General features: G+C 46.9%; 1 protein-coding gene across 1 annotated transcript; it reads right to left on the bottom strand.

Annotated features, from left to right (window-relative positions):
* Positions 1-6: 6 nt before the first annotated feature.
* Positions 7-691, bottom strand: LOC102303981 (the record flags this gene model as incomplete). Its single annotated transcript, XM_005953664.3, has 2 exons — positions 393-691; positions 7-307 (listed from the first exon to the last, which is right to left on the bottom strand). Coding segments are annotated over exons 1-2 (509 nt in total), but the record flags the coding sequence as incomplete, so codon positions are not given.
* Between the last annotated feature and the right edge of the window lie 459 nt (positions 692-1,150).

The raw sequence follows: 1,150 nt of genomic DNA, 5'->3' as shown, positions 1-1,150 counted from the left end.
CGTTACATTTTCACACCTCTTACAGATCCTGAGCGGAGCTCATCCCTGACCAGCTGCTGTATGAGTCTTTCCAGGGTGGCCCTGTCCTGGACCAGGCTGTTTCCCGTGCCTCCGCCTTTGCCAGCACCATCCAGGTTGAGCCCGTTGTCGGAGTCGATGAGGGTGGAAGCGGCGTTCTTCTCGATGTATGTGGATTCCACCCGCTCGGAGATTTTGTTGCCAGAAGACGTCAAGTGACTGACTGACGCGGATCTGGTGATGGCTTCCAGAACGTCCACGCGGCCTTTCAGGCGTCTGACTTCTTCACCTGTGAGACAAGACGCAGGCTGGCAGGTAAACCTGTGCAGATCACTCTCACAGACCCCTGTGATGGTGAAGTCTTTCCATCTTACCCAAAGCAATGAGTCCAAAAAGGACACTGAAGAGGAGCAACAGGCTGAGCAGGAGGCCCAGGAGCCACTGCCACCAGCTGCAGCAGGAGCACAAGCCAAAACTGGACTGTTTCATGTCTTTTATATGGATGTCTGAGAAATAAACAGATTCATGTTGTTTAGTCATATTGGATCTATTTTTACATACAAGATAAAAATAAACCTGCATTCTTCTTTAACGGCCAGCAGGGGGCGACTGTTGCAAAAATGAGTCAGATTTTTACAAAAGTTCGTGATTTCAATTCAAATCAGTTTTATTTATACAGAAAGAAATCACAACAACAGTCGCCTCAAGGTGCTTTTATTGTAAGGCAGACCCTACAATCATACCATCATGCAGCCCCGATCAAAAGTTTAAGATCGTAACAAGGTTCCAAGTAGAGCTTCAACGTGCAACAAGAGGAAATGAGAGAAAACAGCGTTTAAACTGAAACAGGCTGTTTTACACCTGTAAAACCTGTAAACCCCCCAAAACAGAAATCAAACATGAACTCAGTCATGAGCAGCTCCACTGTTATTGATGATCACCTCAAACATTCATTGCAGCTTCTTGATTCAAGCGTTTCCATGAGGTGAGGGGGAACAGACGGCTGCACAAACACAGCTACTGTCTGGAACTGTTGTCCATTTCTGTAAACCTCCCCTGCCATCCATCCTGAAAGTTCTCAGTTGGATTTAGATCAGAGGAACACGCAGGATGGTCCAAGAGAGTGATGTTA

This window comes from Haplochromis burtoni, unplaced genomic scaffold (genome assembly GCF_018398535.1).
Source record: "Haplochromis burtoni strain Fernald_Lab_line unplaced genomic scaffold, NCSU_Asbu1 Contig_6816, whole genome shotgun sequence".
In the NCBI taxonomy this organism is placed as follows: Eukaryota; Metazoa; Chordata; class Actinopteri; order Cichliformes; family Cichlidae; genus Haplochromis; species Haplochromis burtoni.
This window is presented reverse-complemented; position numbering and strand designations above follow the sequence as displayed.